The sequence below is a fragment of the Pristiophorus japonicus genome, unplaced genomic scaffold (assembly GCF_044704955.1).
Source record: "Pristiophorus japonicus isolate sPriJap1 unplaced genomic scaffold, sPriJap1.hap1 HAP1_SCAFFOLD_471, whole genome shotgun sequence".
Classification (NCBI taxonomy): Eukaryota; Metazoa; Chordata; class Chondrichthyes; family Pristiophoridae; genus Pristiophorus; species Pristiophorus japonicus.
This window is the reverse complement of record NW_027254376.1, coordinates 91287-114064: the sequence shown is the minus strand read 5'-3', so window position 1 is coordinate 114064 and position 22778 is coordinate 91287. Positions and strand designations below refer to the sequence as shown.

Here is a 22778-nt window from a genome sequence, read left to right as displayed (position 1 = left end):
ATTTGTGCCTTCCTTTGTGAAGACAGAACCGAAGTATTATTTCAACTGGTCTGCCATTTCTTTGTTCCCCATTATAAATTCACCTGAATCCGACTGCAAGGGACCTACGTTTGTCTTCACTAATCTTTTTCTCTTCACATATTTATAGAAGCTTTAGCAGTCCGTTTTTATGTTCCCTGCAACTTCCTTGCGTACTCTATTTTCCCCCTCTTAATTAAATCTTTCGTCCTCCTCTGTTGAATTCTAAATTTCTCTCAGTCCTCAGGTTTGTTGCTTTTTCTAGCCAATTTATATGCCTCTTCCATGGTTTTAACACTATCCTTAATTTCCCTTGTTAGCCACGGTTGAGCCACCTTCTCCGTTTTATTTTTTACTCCAGACAGGGATGTACAATTGCTGAAGTTCATCCATGTGATCTTTAAATATTTGCCATTGCCTATCCACCGTCAACCCTTTAAGTATCATTTGCCAGTCTATTCTAGCCAATTCACGCCTCATACCATCGAAGTTACCTTTTCTTAAGTTCAGGACCCTAGTTTCTGAATTAACTCTGTCACTCTCCATCTTAATAAAGAATTCTACCATATTATGGTCACTCTTCCCCAAGGGGCCTCGCACAACAAGATTGCTAATTAGTCCTTTCTCATTACACATCATCCAGTCTAGGATGCCCAGCTCCCTAGTTGGTTCCTCAACATATTGGTCAAGAAAACCATCCCTAATACACTCCAAGAAATCCTCTTCCACCTCACTGCTACCAGTTTGGTTAGCCCAATCTATATGTAAATTAAAGTCGCCCATGATAACTGCTGTACCTTTATTGCACACATCCCTTATTTCTTGTTTGATGCTGTCCCCAACCTCACTACTACTGTTTGTTGGTCTGTACACAACTCCCACTAGCGTTTTCTGCCCTTTGGTATTCCGTAGCTCCACCCATACCGATTCCACATCATCCAGGCTAATGTCCTTCCTTACTATTGCATTGATTTCATCTTTAACCAGCAACGCCACCCCGCCTCCTTTTCCTCTCTGTCTATCCTTCCTAAATGTTGAATACCCCTGGATGTTGAGTTCCCAGCCTTGGTCACCCTGGAGCCATGTCTCCGTGATACCAATTACATCATATCCGTTAACTGCTATCTGCGCAGTTAATTCATCCACCTTATTCCGAATACTCCTCACATTGAGGCTCAGAGCCTTCAGGCTTGTCTTTTTAACACACTTTGCCCCTTTAGGATTTTGCTGTAATGTGGCCCTTTTCGTTTTTCAGAAAAGGTTCACTCGGTTGATACCGGAGATGAGGGAGTTGACTTATGAGGAAAGGTTGAGTAGATTGGGCCTCTACTCATTGGAATTCAGAAGAATGAGAGGTGATCTTATCGAAACGTATAAGATTATGAGGGGGCTTGACAAGGTGGATGCAAAGAGAATGTCTCCACTGATAGGGGAGAGTCGAACTAGAGGGCATGATCTTAAAATAAGGGGCTGCCCATTTAAAAGATGAGGAGAAATGTATTCTCTCAGAGGGTTGTAAATCTGTGGAATTCACTGCCTCAGAGAGCTGTGGAAGCTGGGACATAGAAACATAGAAAATAGGTGGAGTAGGCCATTCAGCCCTTCTAGCCTGCACCGCTGAACATGCAACTTCAGTACCCTATTCCTGCTTTCTCGCCATACCCCTTGATCCCCCGAGTAGTAAGGACTTATATTTCTATATTCAAAAAGGAGTTAGATGAAGTCCTTACTACTAGGGGAATCAAGGGGTATGGTGAGAAAGCGGGAATGGGGTACTGAAGTTGCATGTTCAGCCATGAACTCATTGAATGGCGGTGCAGGCTAGAAGGGCCGAATGGCCTACTCCTGCACCTATTTTCTATGTTTCTATGTTTTCTATGACTTCATCTAACTCCCTTTTGAATATATTTAGTGAATTGGCCTCAACTACTTTCTGTGGTAGAGAATTCCACAGGTTCACCACTCTCTGGGTGAAGAAGTTTCTCCTCATCTCGGTCCTAAATGGCTTACCCCTTATCCTTAGACTGTGACCCCTGGTTCTGGACTTCCCCAACATCGGGAACATTCTTCCTGCATCTAACCTGTCTAAACCCGTCAGAATTTGAATTGAATTAAATACATTTAAGACAGAAATAGACAGTTTCTTAAATGATAAGGGGATAAGGGATAATGGGGAGCGGGCGGGGAAGTGGAGCTGAGTCCATGATCAGATCAGCCATGATCTTATTGAATGGCGGAGCAGGCTCGAGGGGCCGTATGGCCTACTCCTGCTCCGATTTCTTATGTTCTTTCCCGCCCGATCTCCATATCCCTGGATTCCCCTAGAATCCAAAGATCTATCGATCTCTGTCTTGAATAAGCTCATCGACTCAGCATCCACAGACCTTTCGCGTAGAGAACTCCAGAGATTCACAACCCTCTGAGTGAAGAAATTTCTCCTCATCTCAATCCTAAATGGCCGACCCCTGATTCTGAGACTGTGACCCCTGGTTCTAGACTCCCCAGCCCAGGGGAAACACCCTCCCTGCATCTACCCTGTCAAGACCCCTCAGAAATCATCTCAATGAGATCACCTCTCATTCTTCTAAACTCCAGAGTGTAGAGGCTTAATCTACTCAATCTCTCCTCACAGGACAACCCTCTCATCCCAGGGATCAGTCTGGTGAGCCTTCAGTTGCTGAATAAAGAGACTCTGTTTGCTGCGTGAATAGACTCTGTTTAAGAACATAAGAAATAGGAGCAGGAGTAGGCTATACGCCCCCTTGAGCCTGCTCCGCTATTCAATACAATCATGGCTGATCTGATCATGGACTCAGCTCCACCTCCCTGCCCACTCTCCATAACCCTTTACTCCCTTATCGCTCAAAAATCTGTCTATCTCCGCCTTAAATATATTCAATGACCCAGCCTCCACAGCTCTCTGGGGCAGAGAATTCCACAGATTTACAATCTTCTGAGAGAAGAAATTCCTCCTCATCTCAGTTTTAAATGGGCGGCCCCTTATTCTGCCGTAAGTCCCGCTCTGCCTCGAACATATTGGCTGACACCGTGGTGTCACTACTCAGTTTGCTTTGACTAATAATGACTGACGATTTGTCTCAAGAACAGCAGCAGCAATTTAAACCAAAAACCATTCCCAGGAAGTGTGTGTCGCTGGCAGGGCCGGCATTTATTGCCCATCCCTAGTTGCCCCTCGCGAGCTGCCTTCTTGAGCCGCTGCAGTCCGTGTGGAGAGCTCACATTTGCATAATGCCTGTACGTTACTGAAACGCCCAGGGCCCTTTAAAAAGGAGAAAGTGGGGAGCCATGCAGGAGCTGAGAGGAGGGAAACTCGGTGCGCCTGAAATCTGATCAAACAGGTGAGTTTTGAGGAAGGTTTTGAAAGTTGGGGGAGGTTTGGGGACGGGAATCTCAGAGCACGGCAGCCTGCTAACTCGAGATGGGGGACCATCGGCTGGCCCTGACTGAAAGCACACCGGTATTGCTGGGGTTTGGGAGTTCTCTGCAGCTTTAGCTGACAGTGGCCACTGGTTACTCACAATCTCTGTATTCTTGTAACGATGGTGTTAAAGGCAGCATGGATATCTGCCGCTGAGCACATGCACACCATCGGTTGGCCCTTCTCCTGTAGTCGCTCATACAGATACTGCAACAAAGCAATCAACAAACACAGGTCAATTTAACCAATCAACAAACTGCTTTTATATTTGCACTTTCCAAAAGCTTTTGACAAGGTCCCACACAAGAGATTGGTGTGCAAAATCAAAGCACATGGTATTGGGGGTAATGTACTGACGTGGATAGAGAACTGGTTGGCAGACAGGAAGCAGAGAGTCGGGATAAACAGGTCCTTTTCAGAATGGCAGGCAGTGACTAGTGGGGTACCGCAGGGCTCAGTGCTGGGACCCCAGCTATTTACAATATACATTAACGATTTAGATGAAGGAATTGAGTGTAATATCTCCAAGTTTGCAGATGACAATAAACTGGGTGGCGGTGTGAGCTGTGAGGAGGATGCTAAGAGGCTGCAGGGTGACTTGGACAGGTTAGGTGAGTGGGCAAATGCATGGCAGATGCAGTATAATGTGTATAAATGTGAGGTTATCCATTTTGGTGGCAAAAACAGGAAGGCAGATTATTATCTGAATGGTGACAGATTAGGAAAAGGGGAGGTGCAACGAGACCTGGGTGTTATGGTACATCAGTCATTGAAAGTTGGCATGCAGGTACAGCAAGCGGTTAAGAAGGCAAATGGTATGTTGGCCTTCATAGCTAGGGGATTTGAGTATAGGAGCAGGGAGGTCTTACTGCAGTTGTACAGGGCCTTGGTGAGGCCTCACCTGGAATATTGTGTTCAGTTTTGGTCTCCTACTATTGCTATTGAGGGAGTGCAGCAAAAGTTCACCAGACTGATTCCCGGGATGGCTGGACTGACATATGAGGAGAGAATGGATTGACTGGGTCTGTATTCACTGGAGTTTAGAAGGGTGAGAGAGTATCTCATAGAAACATATAAAATTCTGACGGGACTGGACAGGTTAGATGCAGGAAGAATGTTCCCGATGTTGGGGAAGTCCAGAACCAGGGGTCACAGTCTAAGAATAAGGGGTAGGCCATTTAGGACAGAGATGAGGAGAAACTTCTTCACTCAGAGAGTTGTTAACCTCTGGCATTCCCTGCCGCAGAGAGTTGTTGATACCAGTTCATTGGATATATTTAAGAGGGAGTTAGATATGGCCCGTACGACTAAAGGGATCAAGGGGTATGGAGAGAAAGCAGGAAAGGGATACTGAGGGAATGATCAGCCATGATCATATTGAATGGTGGTGCAGGCTCGAAGGGCCCCTATGTTTCTATGTTTCTATACAGCACATTTAACGTGAAAGAAAGACTTGCATTTCTATAGCACCTTTCGCGACCATCGGACGTCTCAAAACGCTTTGCAGCCAATGAAGTACTTTTTGAAGTGTAGTCACTGTTGTATTGTAAGAAAACACAGCAGCCAATTTGCGCATAGCAAGCTCCCACACACAGCAATGTGACAATGACCAGTTATTCTGTTTCTTTGTTATGTTGATTGAGGGATAAATATTGGTCAGGACACCGGGGATGACTCCCCTGCTCTTCTTCGGAATAGTGCCCTGGGATCTTTTACATCCACCTGAGAGAGCAGACGGAGCCTCGGTTTAACGTCTCATCTGAAAGATGGCATCTCCGATAGTGCAGCACTCCCTCAGTACTGTCCCACCAACAGTGCGGCACTCCCTCAGTACTGCCCCTCTGATAGTGCAGCACTCCCTCAGTACTGTCCCACCAACAGTGCGGCACTCCCTCAGTACTGCCCCTCCAACAGTGCAGCGCTCACTCAGTACTGTCCCACCAACAGTGCGGCACTCCCTCAATACTGCCCCTCCGACAGTGGGGTGCTCCCTCAGTACTGCCCCTCCAATAGTGTGGGGCTCCCTCAATACTGCCACTCCGACAATGCGGGGCTCCCTCAGTACTGCTCCTCCGACAGTGCGGCACTCCCACAGCACTGCCCCTCCGACAGTGCGGCACTCCCACAGCACTGCCCCTCTGACAGTGCAACGCTCCCTCAGTACTGCACTGAAGTGTCAGCCTAGATTTTTTTTGTGCTCATGTTCCTGGAGTGGGGCTTGAACCCACAACCTTCTGACTCAGAGGTGAGAGTGCTGCCCACTGAGCCACATGTGGTAAAACATCCCAGGGTGCTTCACGGGAGCAGTGTCAGGCAGAAAGTGACACCGAGCTACATAAGGACATATTGGGACAGCTGACCAAAAGCTTGGTCAAAGAGGTAGGTTTCAAGGAGCGTCATAAAGATGGAGAGGGCAGTAGAGAGGTTTAGGAAGGGAATTTCAGAGCTTAGGGTCTCGGCAGCTGAAGGCCAAAATCGAGGATGCTGAAGATGCCAGAAATAGAGGAGTGCAGATATCTCGGGGGGTTGTGGGGCTGGAGGAGATTACAGAGATAGGGAGGGGGATCGGGGGGGCGAGGCCATGGAGTGATTGGAACATGAGAATTTTAAATTTGAGGCGTTGCCGAATGTGGAGCTCGGTTGGTGAAGCTCTCCATACTGAGAACCAATTAAAGTTTTCCACAAAAAAAATGGATGTTAGTACTCGGACAGCCAGAGCTCAGCTTCCATCGTCACATTGCTGTGTGGGATCTTGCTGTGAGTCAATTGGCTGCCGCATTTCCTACATTATAACTCATTGGAGTTTAGAAGAATGAGAGGTGATCTTATTGAAAAGTGTAGGATTCTGAGGGGGCTCGACAGGGTAGATGCAGAGAGGATGTTTCCCCCCCGTGGGGGAATCTGGAACTAGGGGGCATAGGTTCAGAATAAGGGGACGGCCATTTAAGACGGAGATGAGGGTTGTAAATCTGTGGAATTCTCTGCCCCAGAGAGCTGTGGAGGCTGGGTCATTGACTATATTCAACGTGGAGTAAAGGGTTATGGGGAGCGGGCGGGGAAGTGGAGCTGAGTCCATGATCAGATCAGCCATGATCTCATTGAATGGCGGAGCAGGCTCGAGGGGCCGAATGGCCGACTCCTGCTCATATATCTAAGGCCTGATGTAGAACAGTGAGCACACTTTAACAAGTGCTCTGTTTGCTGTGAAGCCTCACATAGAGCCTGCCATGCTCACATAGGCAGTTCACTTTGGAGGGGGACGGATCTTTGGGCCGCTCGCTTCGCTGGTAGCGACCTCGGTGAGTCCCAGGCCCGGGGGGTCGGGAGTGGGGGTGGTGGGTGGGGCAGAGAGGAGAGGACTGCAGGAACGGGGGGGGGGGAGTTGCAGGAAGGGGTGGGGTTCTGGGGGTACAGGAAGGGGTGTGGTTCGGGGGGTACAGAAAGGGGTGGGGTTCGGGGGGTACAGGAAGGGGTGTGGTTCTGGGGGGACAGGAAGGGATGGGGTTCCGGGGGTACAGGAAGGGATGGGGTTCTGGGGGTACAGGAAGGGGTGAGGTTGGGGGTACAGGAAGGGATGTGGTTCTGGGGGTACAGGAAGGGGTGTGGTTCTGGGGGTACAGGAAGGGGTGTGGTTCTGAGGGTACAGGAAGGGGTGTGTTTGGGGGTACAGGAAAGGGTGCGGTTCTGGAGGTACAGGAAAGGGTGTGGTTATGGGGGTACAGGAAGGGGTGTGGTTGGGGGTACAGGAAGGGGTGTGGTTCTGGGGGTACAGGAAGGGGTGTGGTTCTGGGGGTACAGGAAGGGGTGGGGTTCTGGGGGTGCAGGAAGGGATGTGGCTCTGGGGGTACAGGAAGGGATGTGGTTCTGGGGGTACAGGAAGGGGTGGGGTTATGGGGGTACAGGAAGGGGTGTGGTTCTGGGGTACAGGAAGGGTTGTGGTTCTGGGGGTACAGGAAGGGGGTGTGGTTCTGGGGGTACAGGAAGGGGTGGGGTTCTGGGGTACCAAGAAGGGGTGTGGTTCTGGGGGTACAAGAAGGAGTGTGGTTCTGGGGGTACAAGAAGGGGTGTGGTTATGGGGGTACAGGAAGGGGTGTGGTGCTGGGGGTACAGGAAGGGGTGGGGTTCTGGGGGTACAGGAAGGGGTGTGGTTCTGGGGGTACAGGAAGGGGCGTGGTTCTGGGGGTACAGGAAGGGGTGGGATTCTGGGGGTACAGGAAGGGGTGTGGTTCTGGGGGTACAGGAAGGGGTGGATTTCTGGGGTACAAGAAGGGGTGTGGTTCTGGGGGTACAGGAAGGGGTGGGTTTCTGGGGGTACAGGAAGGGGCGTGGTTCTGGGGGTACAGGAAGTGGTGGGGCTCTGGGGGTACAGGAAGGGGTGGGGTTCTGGGGGTACAGGAAGGGGCGTGGTTCTGGGGGTACAGGAAGTGGTGGGGCTCTGGGGGTACAGGAAGGGGTGGGGTTCTGGGGGTACAGGAAGGGGCGTGGTTCTGGGGGTACAGGAAGGGGTGGGGTTCTGGGGGTACAGGAAGTGATGGGGTTCTGGGGGTACAGGAAGGGGTGGGGTCCTGGGGGTACAGGAAGGGGCGTGGTTCTGGGGGTACAGGAAGTGGTGGGGCTCTGGGGGTACAGGAAGGGGTGGGGTTCTGGGGGTACAGGAAGGGGCGTGGTTCTGGGGGTACAGGAAGGGGTGTGGTTCTGGGGGTACAGGAAGGGGTGGGGTTCTGGGTGTACAGGAAGGGGTGTGGTTCTGGGGGTACAGGAAGGGGTGTGGTTCTGGGGGTACAGGAAGGGGTGTGGTTCTGGGGGTACAGGAAGGGGTGGGGTTCTGGGGGTACAGGAAGGGGCGTGGTTCTGGGGGTACAGGAAGGGGTGTGGTTCTGGGGGTACAGGAAGGGGTGGGGTTCTGGGTGTACAGGAAGGGGTGTGGTTCTGGGGGTACAGGAAGGGGTGTGGTTCTGGGGGTACAGGAAGGGGTGTGGTTCTGGGGGTACAGGAAGGGGTGGGGTTCTGGGGGTACAGGAAGGGGTGTGGTTCTGGGGGTACAGGAAGTGGTGGGGTTCTGGGGGTACAGGAAGGGGTGTGGTTCTGGGGGTACAGGAAGTGGTGGGGTTCTGGGGGTACAGGAAGGGGTGTGGTTCTGGGGGTACAGGAAGGGGTGGGGTTCTGGGGGTACAGGAAGGGATGTGGTTCTGGGGGTACAAGAAGGGATGGGGTTCTGGGGGTACAGGAAGTGGTGGGGTTCTGGGGGTACAGGAAGGGGTGTGGTTCTGGGGGTACAGGAAGGGGTGGGGTTCTGGGGGTACAGGAAGGGATGTGGTTCTGGGGGTACAAGAAGGGATGGGGTTCTGGGGGTACAGGAAGTGGTGGGGTTCTGGGGGTACAGGAAGGGGTGTGGTTCTGGGGGTACAGGAAGGGGTGTGGTTCTGGGGGTACAGGAAGTGGTGGGGTTCTGGGGGTACAGGAAGGGGTGTGGTTCTGGGGGTACAGGAAGGGGTGTGGTTCTGGGGGTACAGGAAGTGGTGGGGTTCTGGGGGTACAGGAAGTGGTGGGGTTCTGGGGGTACAGGAAGTGGTGGGGTTCTGGGTGTACAGGAAGGGGTGTGGTTCTGGGGGTACAGGAAGGGGTGTGGTTCTGGGGGTACAGGAAGGGGTGTGGTTCTGGGGGTACAGGAAGGGGTGGGGTTCTGGGGGTACAGGAAGGGGTGGGGTTCTGGGGGTACAGGAAGGGATGTGGTTCTGGGGGTACAGGAAGGGATGTGGTTCTGGGGGTACAGGAAGGGGTGGGGTTCTGGGGGTACAGGAAGGGGTGGGGTTCTGGGGGTACAGGAAGGGGTGGGGTTCTGGGGGTACAGGAAGGGGTGGGGTTCTGGGGGTACAGGAAGTGGTGGGGTTCTGGGGGTACAGGAAGGGATGTGGTTCTGGGGGTACAGGAAGGGGCGTGGTTCTGGGGGTACAGGAAGTGGTGGGGTTCTGGGGGTACAGGAAGGGGTGGGGTTCTGGGGGTACAGGAAGGGGTGGGGTTCTGGGGGTACAGGAAGTGGTGGGGTTCTGGGGGTACAGGAAGGGGTGGGGTGGTGGTGATCGTGGCAGGAAGCGCCCAGCAGTAATGCTGCCTGGAACCACATTACTAAAAGCTGAGTAAAGAGAGCAGCTCAATTGCCCCGCAGGCTCCTCAAACAGGCGTTAGGCCCTTATTACCATCGGCAAAAGGCGAATACCCGCTCGAAGCAGCTGCCACAGAGTTTGGTTTTAGACCCCAGGCTAACGTGGCGTATCCATGCAAAATTATACATTCCTGCCCGTTTACCATCCAGAAAATGGGCACAAAATTCCTATCCCAGAGAATCCTACTGCATATCGAGGCCATTGAACCCATCACCCCGTGCCCTCTCTCCCTCAGTCCCATTCCCCTGTGCCCTCTCTCCCTCAGTCCCATTCCCCTGTGCCCTCTCTCCCTCAGTCCCACTCCCCTGTGCCCTCTCTCCCTCAGTCCCATTCCCCTGTGCCCTCTCTCCCTCAGTCCCACTCCCCTGTGCCCTCTCTCTCCCTCAGTCCCATTCCCCTGTGCCCTCTCTCCCTCAGTCCCATTCCCCTGTGCCCTCTCTCCCTCAGTCCCATTCCCCTGTGCCCTCTCTCCCTCAGTCCCACTCCCCTGTGCCCTCTCTCTCCCTCAGTCCCACTCCCCTGTGCCCTCTCTCTCCCTCAGTCCCATTCCCCTGTGCCCTCTCCCTCAGTCCCATTCCCCTGTGCCCTCTCTCTCCCTCAGTCCCATTCCCCTGTGCCCTCTCTCTCCCTCAGTCCCACTCCCCTGTGCCCTCTCTCTCCCTCAGTCCCATTCCCCTGTGCCCTCTCTCCCTCAGTCCCACTCCCCTGTGCCCTCTCTCTCCCTCAGTCCCATTCCCCTGTGCCCTCTCTCTCCCTCAGTCCCATTCCCCTGTGCCCTCTCTCTCCCTCAGTCCCATTCCCCTGTGCCCTCTCTCTCTCCCTCCAGTCCCATTCCCTGTGCCCTCTCTCTCTCCCTCAGTCCCATTCCCCTGTGCCCTCTCTTTCCCTCAGTCCCATTCCCCTGTGCCCTCTCTCTCCCTCAGTCCCATTCCCCTGTGCCCTCTCTCTCCCTCAGTCCCATTCCCCTGTACCCACTCTCTCCCTCAGTCCCATTCCCCTGTGCCCTCTCTCACTCCCTCAGTCCCATTCCCCTGTGCCCTCTCTCTCCCTCAGTCCCATTCCCCTGTACCCACTCTCTCCCTCAGTCCCATTCCCCTGTGCCCTCTCTCACTCCCTCAGTCCCATTCCCCTGTGCCCTCTCTCTCCCTCAGTCCCATTCCCCTGTGCCCTCTCTCACTCCCTCAGTCCCATTCCCCTGTACCCACTCTCTCCCTCAGTCCCATTCCCCTCTGCCCTCTCTCTCCCTCAGTCTCATTCCCCTGTGCCCTCTCTCCCTCAGTCCCATTCCCCTGTGCCCTCTCTCTCCCTCAGTCCCATTCCCCTGTGCCCTCTCTCTCTCCCTCAGTCCCATTCCCCTGTGCCCTCTCTCTCTCCCTCAGTCCCATTCCCCTCTGCCCTCTCTCGCCCTCAGTCCCATTCCCCTGTGGCCTCTCTCTCCCTCAGTCCCATTCCCCTGTGCCCTCTCTCCCTCAGTCCCATTCCCCTGTGCCCTCTCTCTCCCTCAGTCCCATTCCCCTGTGCCCTCTCTCCCTCAGTCCCATTCCCCTGTGCCCTCTCTCCCTCAGTCCCATTCCCCTGTGCCCTCTCTCTCCCTCAGTCCCATTCCCTGTGCCCTCTCTCTCCCTCAGTCCCATTCCCCTGTGCCCTCTCTCTCTCCCTCAGTCCCATTCCCCTGTGCCCTCTCTCTCCCTCAGTCCCATTCCCCTGTGCCCTCTCTCCCTCAGTCCCATTCCCTTGTGCCCTCTCTGCCCTCAGTCCCATTCCCCTGTGCCCTCTCTCCCTCAGTCCCATTCCCTTGTGCCCTCTCTGCCCTCAGTCCCATTCCCCTGTGCCCTCTCTCCCTCAGTCCCATTCCCCTGTGCCCTCTCCCTCTCCCTCAGTCCCATTCCCCTGTGCCCTCTCTCCCTCAGTCCCATTCCCTTGTGCCCTCTCTGCCCTCAGTCCCATTCCCCTGTGCCCTCTCTCCCTCAGTCCCATTCCCCTGTGCCCTCTCCCTCTCCCTCAGTCCCATTCCCCTGTGCCCTCTCTCCCTCAGTCCAATTCCCCTGTGCCCTCTCTCTCTCCCTCAGTCCCATTCCCCTGTGCCCTCTCTCTCTCCCACCAGTCCCATTCCCTGTGCCCTCTCTCTCCCTCAGTCCCATTCCCCTGTGCCCTCTCTCTCACTCAGTACCATTCCCCTGTGCCCTCACTCTCCCTCAGTCCCTTTCCCCTGTGCCCTCTCTCTCCCTCAGTCCCATTCTCCTGTGCCCTCTCTCTCTCTCCCTCAGTCCCATTCCCCTGTGCCCTCTCTCCCCCTCAGTCCCATTCCCCTGTGCCCTCTCTCTCCCTCAGTCCCATTCCCCTGTGCCCTCTCTCTCCCTCAGTCCCTCTCCCCTGTGCCCTCTCTCCCTCAGTCCCATTCCCCTGTGCCCTCTCTCCCTCGGTCCCACCCCCCTGTGCCCTCTCTCTCTCCCTCCAATCCCATTCCCCTGTGCCCTCTCTCTCCCTCAGTCCCATTCCCCTGTGCCCTCTCTCTCTCCCTCAGTCCCATTCCCCTGTGCCCTCTCCCTCCCTCAGTCCCATTCCCCTGTGCCCTCTCTCTCTCCCTCCAGTCCCATTCCCTGTGCCCTCTCTCTCCCTCAGTCCCATTCCCCTGTGCCCTCTCTCCCCCTCAGTCCCATTCCCCTGTGCCCTCTCTCTCCCTCAGTCCCATTCCCCTGTGCCCTCTCTCCCTCAGTCCCATTCCCCTGTGCCCTCTCTCTCTCCCTCAGTCCCATTCCCCTGTGCCCTCTCTCACTCCCTCAGTCCCATTCCCCTGTGCCCTCTCTCTCTCCCTCAGTCCCATTCCCCTGTGCCCTCTCTCTCTCCCTCAGTCCTTTTCCCCTGAGCTCTCTCTCTGAACGAGCTGCTAACAGTGCAGGTGTCAGTGAATGGACTGCTCGCTCCCCACATGTTCAGGATTGAGTTGTGCCCCAGGGGATCTTACCTGCCCTTGCCAGTCCATGGTGTTCACCAGGATAATGCTCTCTGGCAGCTGTTCGTCGGATATTAGGATCTGGTTCAGCTGGTCGTAAACAGACTTACGGGGTACCTGAGGAGCAAAGGAGGAAGTAAGTCAGCCTCCGGCTACAGCAACACAGGTCGACCTATCCCCTGGCACTAGGAATAAACTGAAGGGAAGGACGATCTGGGGGAAGGGAAGCACTTTATATTGCGAGTACTCCTATACATGTTGGAAAACAATGGTATGGGCCTGGGCAAGACAAGAGGAAACGCTGGCCCGCTGATACTGTGAGGACGTTCTCCAGCAATATCCTGAGGAATATAGCCTCCTCCGGTATCAGCATGTTCAATACAAAGTGCTCTCTCCTTCCCCCACCACCCCACCCCGAGAAACCAGGCTGGGTCACACATGGGTGACCCAGGTCAGGTCATGCAGTTCATAGACACTGCAGTCTAACCAGACATAATCGTTTTTCCAAATTCATTATTCCCACAGTTGCTACGTAACTAAAATAAAAAAGGATATAAAGTCCGATATGACATCTTTGAGCTATTTCCGAAATTTAATCTTACATTAATTTAATCTGATTTCTTCTGACGGTTAGAAAATGTGGAGTGATGTTCTGTAACACACACTGCAAATTAACAAGTCAGTGTCTGAAAGGGAACAGTCTGAAAGCAGTGCTGAGGGAGCACCGCACTGTCGGAGGGGCAGTACTGAGGGAGTGCTGCACTGTCGGAGGGGCAGTACTGAGGGAGTGCTGCACTGTCGGAGGGGCAGTACTGAGGGAGTGCTGCACTGTCGGAGGGGCAGTACTGAGGGAGTGCCGCACTGTCGGAGGGGCAGTACTGAGGGAGTGCTGCACTGTCGGAGGGGCAGTACTGAGGGAGCGCCGCACTGTCGGAGGGGCAGTACTGAGGGAGTGCTGCACTGTCGGAGGGGCAGTGCTGAGGGAGCGCCGCACTGTCGGAGGGGCAGTACTGAGGGAGCACCGCACTGTCGGAGGGACTGTACTGAGGGAGCGCTGCGCTGTCGGAGGTGTCGTCTTTCGGATGAGACGTTAAACTGAGGCCCCGTCTGCCCGTTCAGGTGGACGTAAAAGATCCCATGGCACTATTTTGAATCAGAGAGGAGAGTTCTTTCCAGTGTCCCGGGGCCAATATTTATCCCTCAATCAACATCACTAAAACAGATTATCTGATCATTATCACATTGCTCTATGTGGGAGCTTGCTGTGTGCACATTGGCTGCTGTGTTTCCTACATTACAACAATGACTACACTCTAACAAGTACTTCATTGGCTGTAAAGCGCTTTGGAATGTCGAGGGTGTAAAGGCGCTGATTTCAACCTCCACCTCAATTCATCACGCTCTCTCTCCTCTGAGATCACTAGCCTCTTATCCTCTGTTAATCTCTCCCTCCATGTAAACTCCCCAATCCATATTCACGGCCATCCCCTCGACTGTGCCATCTCGCGTGGCCTCACTGCTCCCATCGTGTCAATCGCTAATAAGGCCATCTCTGACCACTTCCTCGTGTCGCTCCCCAGCCACAACCCCCTCGCACCCCTCCTCCCTTCTGTGTCTCCTCCTGGAAAAATACTCTCTCTCGACTGCACTCAATCCGCTCAAGCACAGCCTCACCACCACCTCTGATGCCCTGGAGGGAGAAACGTGGGTTGTTTGTGCCTCCCGTTTTTTGCCCGGGCGTGGCGCCGGTGACGACAGTTGCTAAATCCCGCGGGATTTTGCCGGCAGCAGTAACCGTAGTCCCCCGCTAATGCTGCCGATGACAACGCCTTCACTGCAGCGTCCCATTTTCTCTCCGGAGCGACACTGGGCGATGCCAGGCTATAGGTCTCTTAAAGGGGAGGTGACGCTTGCACTGAAAAAGAATCGGCCAACTTACCGGTGGCGGCCCGTTGAATGGCAGAACGCGGGGTGTGTGCCTGGATGTTGCAGCCCAGCGCTCCGCTAGAGTGCTCCCCGGTGGGCCAGGTAGGGATCCTCAGAAGGACCAGCTTGGCCCTCACCGTGTGGCAGCGCTACACGTCCCAGTGCATCGCGCTGCACCCCTCTCATTTGGCTCCCGCCCCACAGAGCGAGCGGGGAGCGTTATCTTGCGCTCTGCTTGCTCTTGGGGGCGCTACCCCAATATTGCGGGCGGGGCGGGACTTCCCCTGTCACAGGAAGTGATGCAGGGCGACTGTCACCGCTCCCGAAATGGGGCGCTACGCATCCCCCCCTCCCCTCAACCCCCCCCCCCCCGAGTCACAATTAAAACAATAACTCTCTCTAACCCTGGCCGTTCCCACCGCACACTTCACCGGACATGGTTTAGCCATTCACCGCCAGATCTGGCTGGACCAGAAAAAGCAGTATCGGGTCCTGCTCTCGGCCGCCAAAATCACTCACTGTTCCAGAATCATTCCGGATTGTAAAGATAAACCCCAGCTTCTATTCTCCACTGCTAACCGTCTTCTTAAAACCCTCTCCCCTGTCTCCTCCACCCTCATCTCCGACAATAAATGCGAGGAGCTCATGGACTTCTATGTCTGTACGATTGAGTCCGTCCGTTCGGTGGCCTCTGCCTCTTCCCTTCCTCCCCCGAGCCCACCAGGCCAAACATCCCGAAGGATTCCCCCCCTGCCCTAGCCCTGACCTCACATCTTTCTCCAGTTTCTCTCCAATCTCCCCTCATGACCTTTCCGACCTCATCCTGTCCATGCTCCCTTGACCCTATTTTCACCAATCTGCTGACAACCCAACCCCCTGTTCTGGCTCCTCCGTTAACTGACATCGATAACGGTTCTCTCCCCTCAGGTACCGTCCCCCTCCCTCAAATCTGCTGTCATCAACCCCTCCCCAAAAAAACTGTGATATATGTAAACCAGTAAATACCTTGTTTAATCACCAGGGGGAACATCCCCTGGAGTCCCAAGGGATCTCACAATCCCTTGGGAGCACTGGTACTTAAGGAGGCCTCACAGGCTGGAGAGGCACTCTGGAGACCTGTAATAAAAGACTCAGGTCACACTTTACTTTGAGCTCACAGTATCTGGTCAGACTCTTTATTCATACATAACAACTGGCGACAAGATACAGATGACGAACCATACCGCAATGATGCAGAGAACTGTGGGCATCCTGGAGAAGTTTCCGGAGGGAGATGATTGGGAAACCTTCGTGGTGTGACTTGACCAATACTTTGTGGCCAATGAGCTGGAAGGAGAAGTGAACGCTGCCAAACGAAGGGTGATTCTCCTCACCGTCTGCGGGGCATCAACGTATGGCCTCATGAAAAACCTGCTCGCTCCAGCGAAACCCACAGAGAAATCGTACGATGATTTGTGCACACTGGTCCGGGAGCGTCTAAACCCGAAGGAAAGCGTTCTGATGGCGAGGTATCGGTTCTACACGTACAAGAGGTCTGAAGGCCAGGAAGTGGCAAGCTACGTCACCGAGCTAAGGCGCCTTGCAGGACATTGCGAATTTGAAGGACACTTGGAGCACATGCTCAGGGACTTGTTGAACTTGGCATTGGCCATGAAGTAATACTTCACAAACTTTTGACTGTAGAGAACCCAACCTTGAATAAAGCCATAGCGATAGCCCAGGCGTTCATCGCCACCAGTGACAATACCAAACAAATCTCTCAGCACAAGAGTGCTGCTACAAGTACTGTGAACAAAGTAATGTTGTTTTCAAATTGTAACGTACAGGACAGGTCACACATACCTGCAGCTACACGTCCGCAGATATCTCAGAGTCCACCATCAAGGGTGATGAAAGCAAGGCCATTAACACCTTGTTGGCGCTGCGGGGTGATCATTGTTTCCATTCATGGCGATTCAAAGGGTACGTTTGCAAGGGCTGTGGAACAATGGGAGACCTCCAACGTATGTGCAGGCGAGCTGCAAACCCTGTTAATCCTACAAACCACCATGTTGCAGAGGAGGACAGATCCACGGCGGATCACGACGAACCAGAGACTCAGACCGAGGAGGCAGAGATATATGGGGTGCACACATTTACCACAAAATGTCCTCCAATAATGTGGAATGTTGAATTAATGGACTCCCAGTGTTAATGGACACGGGCGCGAGCCAGTCCATTATGAGCAAAAAGACTTTCGATAAATTGTGGTGCAGCAAGGCCTCAAGGCCAGTCCTGACTCCCATTCGCACTAAACTGAAAACTTACACAAAAGAACTGATTCCTGTAATCGGCAGTGCTACTGTAAAGGTCTCCTATGATGGAGCGGTGCACAATTTACCACTCTGGGTGGTACCGGGCGATGGTCCCACGCTGCTCGGCAGGAGCTGGCTGGGAAAGATACGCTGGAACTGATACGACGTCCGAGCGCTATCGCCCGCTGACGACACTTCGTGTGCCCAGGTCTTAAACAAGTTCCCTTCACTGTTCGAACCAGGCATCGGGAAATTCCAAGGAGCAAAAGTGCAGATCCACCTAATTCCGGGGGTGCAACCCATCCATCACAAGGCGAGAGCAGTACCATACATGATGAGAGAGGGGGTGGAGATCGAGCTAGACCGGCTGCAACGAGAGGGCATAATTTCACCGATCGAATTCAACGAGTGGGCCAGTCCTATTGTTCCAGTCCTCAAGGGAGACGGCACCATCAGAATCTGTGGTGATTACAAAGTAACTGTCAATCGTTTCTCCCTGCAGGACCAATACCCACTGTCAAAAGCAGACAACCTTTTTGTGACGCTGATAGGGGGAAAGATGTTGACTAAGCTAGACTTGACCTTGGCCTAGATGACGCAGGAGCTGGAGGAATCATCGAAGGGCCTCACCTGCATCAACACACACAAAGGTCTTTTTGTTTATAACAGATGCCTGTTTGGAATCCGATCAGTGGTGGCGATATTCCAGAGAAATATGGAAAGTTTACTGAGGTCAGTCCCGCACACCGTGGTCTTCCAGGACGACATCTTGGTCACAGGTCGGAACACAGTCGAGCATCTGCAGAACCTGGAGGAGGTTCTTAGTCGACTCAACCGCGTGGGGCTCAGGTTAAAACGCTCGAAGTGTGTTTTCCTGGTGCCTGAAGTGGAGTTCCTGGGGAGAAGAATCGCGGTGGACGACATCAGGCCCACCGATTCGAAGACGGAGGCAATCGAGAACGCACCGAGGCCACAGAACGTGACGGAGCTGCGGTCGTTTCTCGGACTCCTGAACTACTTTGGTAACTTCTTACCGGGTCTCAGCACACTGTTAAAACCATTACACTGCGTAAAGGGGACAAATGGGTATGGGGTAAAAACCAAGAAAATGCCTTTGTAAAGCTAGAAAACTGTTATGCTCAAACAAATTGTTTGTGTTGTATGATCCATGTAAGCGTTTGGTACTAGCATGTGATCTGTCGTCAGGAGGGAAAGAGAAAACAGGTAATTATAGACCGATTAGCATGACAACAGTAGTGGGGAAAATGTTGGAATCAATTATTAGGATGAAATAGCAGCGCATTTGGAAAGCAGTGACAGGCTTTTGACAAGGTCCCACACAAGAGATTGGTGTACAAAATTAAAGCGCATGGTATTGGGGGTAATGTACTGACGTGGATAGAGAACTGGTCGGCAGACAGGAAGCAGAGAGTTGGATAAACGGGTCCTTTTCAGAATGGCAGGCAGTGACTAGTGGAGTGCCGCAGGGCTCAGTGCTGGGACCCCAGCTCTTTACAATATACATTAACGATTTAGATGAAGGAATTGAGTGTAATGTCTCCAAGTTTGCAGATGACACTAAACTGGGTGGCGGTGTGAGCTGTGAGGGGGACGCCAAGAGGCTGCAGGGTGACTTAGACAGGTTAGGTGAGTGGGCAAATGCATGGCAGATGCAGTATAATGTGGATAAATGTGAGGTTATCCACTTTGGTGGCAAAAACACGAAGGCAGAATATTATCTGAATGGCGGCAGATTAGGAAAAGGGGAGGTGCAACGAGACCTGGGTGTCATGGGACATCAGTCATTGAAAGTTGGCATACAGGTACAGCAGGCGGTGAAGAAGGTAAATGGTATGTTGGCCTTCATAGCTAGGGGATTTGAGTATAGGAGCAGGGAGGTCTTACTGCAGTTGTACAGGGCCTTGGTGAGACCTCACCTGGAATACTGTGTTCAGTTTTGGTCTCCTAATCTGAGGAAGGATGTTCTTGCTATTGAGGGAATGCAGCGAAGGTTCACCAGACTGATTCCCGGGATGGCTGGACTGACATATGAGGAGGGACTGGATCGACTGGGTCTGTATTCACTGGAGTTTAGAAGGATATAAAATTTTGACGGGACTGGACAGGTTAGATGCAGGAAGAATGTTCCCGATGTTGGGGAAGTCCAGAACCGGGGGACATAGTCTAAGGATAAGGGGTAAGCCATTTAGGACTGAGATGAGGAGCAACTTCTTCACTCAGAGAGTTGTTAACCTGTGGAATTCCCTGCCGCAGAGAGTTGTTGAGGCCAGTTCGTTGGATATATTCAAGAGGGAGTTAGATATGGCCCTTACAGAAAGGGATCAAGGGGTATGGAGAGAAAGCAGGAAAGGGGTACTGAGGGAATGATCAGCCATGATCTTATTGAATGGTGGTGCAGGCTCGAAGGGCCGAATGGCCTACTCCTGCACCTATTTTCTATCTTTCTATGTTTCCATATGGCGTCGGGTGTGTATTGCAACAAGCTAATGAATCCGGGAAATTGCAACCGGTTGCTTATGCATCCAGGAGTCTGTCTAAGGCTGAGAGGGCCTACAGCATGATTGAAAAAGAAGCATTAGTGTGTGTTTATGGGGTAAAGAAAATGCATCAATATGTGTTTGGGCTCAAAATCGAATTGGAAACTGACCATAAGCTGCTTTTATCCCTCTTTTCTGAAAGTAAGGGGATGATTACGACTGCATCGACCCGCATCCAGAGATGGGCGCTCACGTTGTCCGCATACAACTATGCCACCCGCCACAGGCCAGGCACAGAAAACTGCGCCGATGCTCTCAGTAGGCTGCCACTGCCCACCACGGGGGTGGAAATGGCACAGCCCGCAGATTTAGTCATGGTAATGGAAGCATTCGAGAGTGAGCAATCACCCGTCACTGCCCGACAGATTAGAACCTGGACAAGCTAGGACCTCTTACTGTCCTTAGTAAAAAACTGTGTGCTTCACCGGAGCTGGTCCAGTGTCCCGTTAGAAATGCAGGAAGAAATAAAGCCGTACCAGCGGCGCAGAGATGAAATGCCTATACAGACAGACTGCCTTCTGTGGGGTAATCGGGTAGTGGTACCCAAAAAAGAGCAGGGACACTTTCATTAGTGATCTCCACAGTACACAACCAGGCATTGGAATGGTGAAAGCGATAGCCAGATCCCACGTGTGGTGACCCGGTATCAAAGAGTCCTGCGTGTACACATGTTCACAGTTAAGCAATGTACCCAGGGAGGTGCCACTAAGTTTATGGTCTTGGCCCTCCAAACCGTGGTCCAGGATCCATGTCGACTATGCAGGCCCGTTCTTGGGTAAAATGTTCCTTGTGGTTGTAGATGCGTACTCCAAGTGGATTGAATGTGAGATAATGTCGACAAGCACATCCGCTGCCACCACTGAAAGCCTGCGGGCCATGTTTGCCACGCACGGCCTGCCTGATGTCCTTGTGAGTGACAACGGGCCGTGTTTCTCCAGTGCCGAGTTCAAAGAGTTCATGACCCGCAATGGGATCAAACATGTTACATCTGCCCCGTTTAAACCAGCGTCCAATGGTCAGGCAGAGAGAGCAGTGCAAACCATCAAGCAGAACTTAAAGAGGGTAACTGAAGGCTCACTGCAGACTCGCCTATCCCGAGTCCTGCTTAGCTACCGCACGAGACCCCACTCACTCACTGGGATTCCACCTGCTGAACTGCTCATGAAAAGAGCACTTAAAACAAGGCTCTCATTAGTTCACCCTGATCTACATGAACAGGTAGAGAGCAGGCGGCTTCAACAAAATGCATACCATGATAGCGCAAATGTGTCACGCGAGATTGAAATCAATGATCCTGTATTTGTATTAAATTATGGGCAATGTCCCAAGTGGCTTCCCGGCACTGTCGTGGCCAAAGAGGGGAGCAGGGTGTTTCGGGTCAAACTTTCAAATGGACTCATCTACAGGAAACACTTGGATCAAACCAAACTCAGATTCACGGACTATCCAGAGCAACCCACTAAAGACCCTACCTTTTTTAACCCCCCCCCGAACACACACACCAGTAGCAACCAACCCAGCGGTTGACCACGAAGCAGAACCCTTCACCCGCAGCAGCCCAGCAGGGCCAACACACCAGGCAGCCCAGCAAGGCCATCTGTACAGCAGCCCAGCGAGGGCCCAACAAATGATTCAACAACACCAGCATTTGCACCGAGACGATCAACCAGGGCAAGAAGGGCCCCAGATCGACTCACATTATAAATAGTTACACTATTAACTTTGGGGGGCAGGGGGGGAAATTGTTGTTATATATGTAAACCTGTAAATACCTTGTTTATCCACCAGAGGGCTCATCCCCTGGAGTCCTAAGGGATCCCTTGGGAGCACAGGTACTTAAGGAGGCCTCACAGGCTGGAGAGGCACTCAGGAGACCTGCAATAAAAGACTAAGGGCACTCTTTACTTTGAGCTCACAGTAGTATCTGGTCAGACTCTTTATTCATACATAACAAAAATAACCCTTGACCCCTCCATCCTTGCAAACTACCGTCCCATCTCCAACCTCCCTTTCCTCCCCAAAGTCCTTGAACGTGTTGTCGTCTCCCAAATCCCTGTTGGAATCCCTCCAATCAGGTTTCCGCCCCCACCACAGGACCGAAACAGCTCTCAACAAAGTCACAAATGACATCCTTTGTGACTGTGACAAAGACAAATTATCCCCCCTTGTCCTTCTTGACTTGTCTGCAGCCTTTGACACAGTTGACCACTCTATCCTCTCCAACGCCTGTCTCTGCCCTTCAGCTCGTCTGCTTCTGAAACTCTCATCCACACCTTTGTTACCTCTAAACTTGACCATTCCATCATCACAGGCAGTCCCTCGAAATCAAGGAAGACTCTAAAAGTGAGTTCTCAGGTGGCCTGTACAGTCCAATGTGGGAATTACAGTCCCTGTCACAGGTGGGACAGACAGTGGTTGAGGGAAGGGGAGGGTGGGACTGGTTTTCCGCACGCTCCTTCCGCTGCCTGCGCTTGTTTTCTGCACGCTCTCGGTGACGAGACTCGAGGTGCTCAGCGCCCTCCCGGATGCTCTTCCTCCACTTAGGGCGGTGTTGAGCCAGGGACTCCCAGGTGTCGGTGGGGATGTTGCATTTTATCAGGGAGGCTTTGAGGGTTTCCTTGAAGCATTTCCTCTGCCCACCTGGGGCCCGCTTGCCATGTAGGAGTTCAGAGTGGAGCGCTTGCTTTGGGAGTTTCGTGTCGGACATGCGGGCGATGTGGCCCACCCAACAGAGTTGGTCGAGTGTGGTCGGTGCTTCGATGCTGGGGAGGTTGGCCTGAGCAAGAACACGGACGTTGGTGCATCTGTCCTCCCAGTGGATTTGTAGGGTCTTGCAGAGGCAGCGTTGGTAGTACTTCTCCAGCGCTTTGAGGTGTCTACTGTATGTGGTCCATGTCTCTGAGCCATACAGGAGGGCGAGTATCACTATTGCCCTGTAGACCATGAGCTTGGTGCCAGATTTGAGGTCCTGGTCTTCAAACACTCTCTTCCTCAGGCAACCAAAGGCTGCGCTGGCGCACTGGAGGCGGTGTTGGACCTCGTCGTCGATGTCTGCCCTTGCTGATAATAGGCTCCCGCGGTATGGAAAATGGTCCACGTTGTCCAGGGCCGCGCCGTGGATTTTGATGACTGGGGGGTAGTGTTGCATGGCGGGGTCAGGTTGGTGGAGGACCTCTGTCTTACGGATGTTTAGTGTAAGGTCCATGCTTTCATACGCCTCGGTGAAGATGCTGACAATGGCTTGGAGTTCGGCGTCTGAGTGTGCGCAGACACAAACGTCGCCCGCGTACTGTAGCTCGACGACAGAGGATGGGGCGGCCTTGGATCTAGCCTGGAGACGACGAAGGTTGAACAGGTTCCCACTGGTTCTATAGTTAAGTTCCATTCCAGCGGGGAGTTTGTTGAGTGTGAGATGGAGCATTGCAG

At 53.0% G+C, this 22778-nt stretch overlaps 1 protein-coding gene across 1 annotated transcript in view; it reads right to left on the bottom strand.

Moving 5' to 3' along the window:
• Positions 1 to 22778, bottom strand: part of LOC139252633 (phosphofurin acidic cluster sorting protein 2-like) — a 469430-nt gene that overhangs the window by 370814 nt on the left and 75838 nt on the right. The window contains exons 10-11 of the mRNA XM_070873440.1: positions 12587 to 12691; positions 3558 to 3664 (exon numbers count right to left, since the gene is read on the bottom strand). Coding sequence (XP_070729541.1) covers positions 3558 to 3664; positions 12587 to 12691 — 212 coding nt within the window. The remainder of the gene's footprint in view (positions 1 to 3557; positions 3665 to 12586; positions 12692 to 22778) is intronic.